The sequence below is a fragment of the Homarus americanus genome, unplaced genomic scaffold (assembly GCF_018991925.1).
Source record: "Homarus americanus isolate GMGI-L3 unplaced genomic scaffold, GMGI_Hamer_2.0 scaffold56705, whole genome shotgun sequence".
Taxonomy (NCBI): Eukaryota; Metazoa; Arthropoda; class Malacostraca; order Decapoda; family Nephropidae; genus Homarus; species Homarus americanus.
This window is the reverse complement of record NW_024734534.1, coordinates 105,001-107,500: the sequence shown is the minus strand read 5'-3', so window position 1 is coordinate 107,500 and position 2,500 is coordinate 105,001. Positions and strand designations below refer to the sequence as shown.

Below are 2,500 nucleotides of genomic sequence, written 5' to 3'. Positions count from 1 at the left end.
AAGTCAATTTATAAACTGAAACATGCACTAATTACTATAAAGAATAACAATTTAATTTCCGGTTTGTAACATTTATTTTTCATGCTATTATTTTCACTAACTCAACTACCCATTTCTATCAGTGGCTCTGTCATCACATATGTTAGTATATAATCAATTGTTTATATGTTTATTATTATTTTTATTATTATTATTATTATTATTATTACCTAATTCATCATTACCATTAACACCCATATTGTCAACTCATCACTGACTAAACCTCATTACACTAATCATTATCACCATCTACAATGACAACAACTAGCCTCATTATCACTATCATTAATTAATACTAGCATTACTAATAGGTATCTTTATGTATCTAAATATCTACAGTCATATATCTGAATCTATAACTATTACTAACATCTTACCATTACCGCCATTACTCCCCCCCCCGCATTACCTGGTCCCCGAGCTCTGATGGTGACCTGATCCGTGGCGGGGGGACGCGGCAGCCACAACGCCGCCGGGTTACTGGGAGGTCCTCTGTTGCCGTGTCTGTCCACCACCCGCAGACACACCCACAGCACCTTCTGTAGCAGGGAGAGAAAGGGGAGGAAGGAGTGAGTGGGTGAAACAGGAAGGATGGAGGTGCTCGTGTTTTTTTTTTCTGTAGTGCATGTGTGTGTGTGTGTGTGTGTGTGCGTGTGTGTGTGTGTGCGCGTGTGTGTGTCCCCTTTCCTTCTATATGTTCCCCGTGTCAGCTCCTCTTCCTTCTCCGTCTTCATATCTGATAATCCTCGCCATCGTTTTTCACATTATCCCCAACACTCCACCACTCTCACCAACACTCCCTACTCTCACCAACACTCCCTACTCTCACCAACACTCTCACCAACACTCACCTTCTCGTGTACTGTGAGAGCCACGGCGGCCCTCTCCTTGGTGGTGGCAGGTGCAGGATCAGGGAGGTCTCTGATCCTCTCCCCCGTGCACTTGATGGCTGCCTGGGTCTTGCTGGGCGCCACGTAGCCTTCATAGGCCCGGGCCCGTCCCCAGTCTCTGTCCTCGCCCACGGCTGTCCAGTCCAACACCACACGACCGCTGGAGTGGTTCACCCAAGCCACCAAGTCCATGATTCTATGAGGAAGAGTGTAGCCATACATAGTTCATGTATATCTAAAGGTATACATGTATAGACACAAATAAAAAAACAAGCATAAATATGTAGATATTTGTACACATACAGTATATGCGTGTCTGTATGTAACACTGCCCACACACAGCCACATGTACACAGATAACTTCAAAAGGGAAACCACGAATACACCAGTCACTCATTGTCCTTCATCACTCCTCCGTTGTGTTTACTAGTTTTCCCATTACTGATCTCCTCCAGGACTCTCTCTCATCCTACTTCCATACCTCCTCTACATAAGGCGAGGCCTTCTGTTCACCTCTTAGCATCACTCTCCCTCCACCTGCACAACTCACTTGGCTGGAGGTATCTTCTCTCTGTTAACGACGTGACCCTCTTTAATATCCAGGGTGGGTCCTGTCACTTGGCGGGTGAACGGCGGCGCCTCCCGGGTGTGGGCGTAGGGCACAACAGAGCCACAGCAGGAGGGAGACGCCCACGCCCTATCGTCTTCGAATCCACCAAATGCTAGCTGCTGGGACCGAGAGACAGAATATATTAGAGAGTTTTTATAATGTAAGAATCGTCCTCAGCCTTGAAAAAAGAAAGAATAACGTTTACCTCGACTACTCAAAAACCGTATTCAAAACGACAACTCCAATCACTGTAGACGATCTCTTTAGAGACACAGTGTGTTTAAATCTCTGACCATTACGCGTGGGTAAATAAATGAAGATTGTGGGGATGAAAGACTTAAAAGGTTATGACTCGTGGGATAAGATATCTAATGGCGGTATAAAGCAAGAGCTGAAAGGCTTTTAACCTCTGGAATTAAGTTATTTTACGGAGGAGAGTTTGAAGAAATATATTGCCTGATAAAGTAGGAGTTTGCACCACGGCAGAGGAGACAGTCGCTTATTTCAGGCTTTCAGAGATGATAATATTTACCTTTTTTTTGGTTTAGTCTTTTTACTACGTGGGTGAATTTAATGGTGATTATAGTACCATCACTACCATCCATCATCACTACCATTACTACTACCATCAACACCATTGTTATCTTTGTGTAGGCGTATCTTAAGGGAGCTGGCGCTATACCATCACCAGTACTACCATCCCTACCATCACCAGTACTACCACCCCTACCATCACCAGTACTACCACCCCTACCATCACCAGTGCTACCATCCCTACCGTCAACACTACTACTATCCCTACCATCACCAGTACTACCACCCCTACCATCACCAGTACTACCACCCCTACCATCACTAGTACTACCCTCCTACCGTCAACACTACTATCCCTACCACTACCAATCTCCTACCATCACCAAACAAGTCACCAGTACCATCTCCCTACCATCAAATAGTACTA

General features: G+C 44.9%; 1 protein-coding gene across 1 annotated transcript in view; it reads right to left on the bottom strand.

The window, feature by feature from the left end:
• Positions 1-2,500, bottom strand: part of LOC121870293 (calcium-activated chloride channel regulator 1-like) — a 41,960-nt gene that overhangs the window by 1,635 nt on the left and 37,825 nt on the right. The window contains exons 11-13 of the mRNA XM_042372084.1: positions 1,480-1,658; positions 891-1,125; positions 449-578 (exon numbers count right to left, since the gene is read on the bottom strand). Of these exons, the coding sequence (XP_042228018.1) occupies positions 449-578; positions 891-1,125; positions 1,480-1,658 (544 nt within the window). The remainder of the gene's footprint in view (positions 1-448; positions 579-890; positions 1,126-1,479; positions 1,659-2,500) is intronic.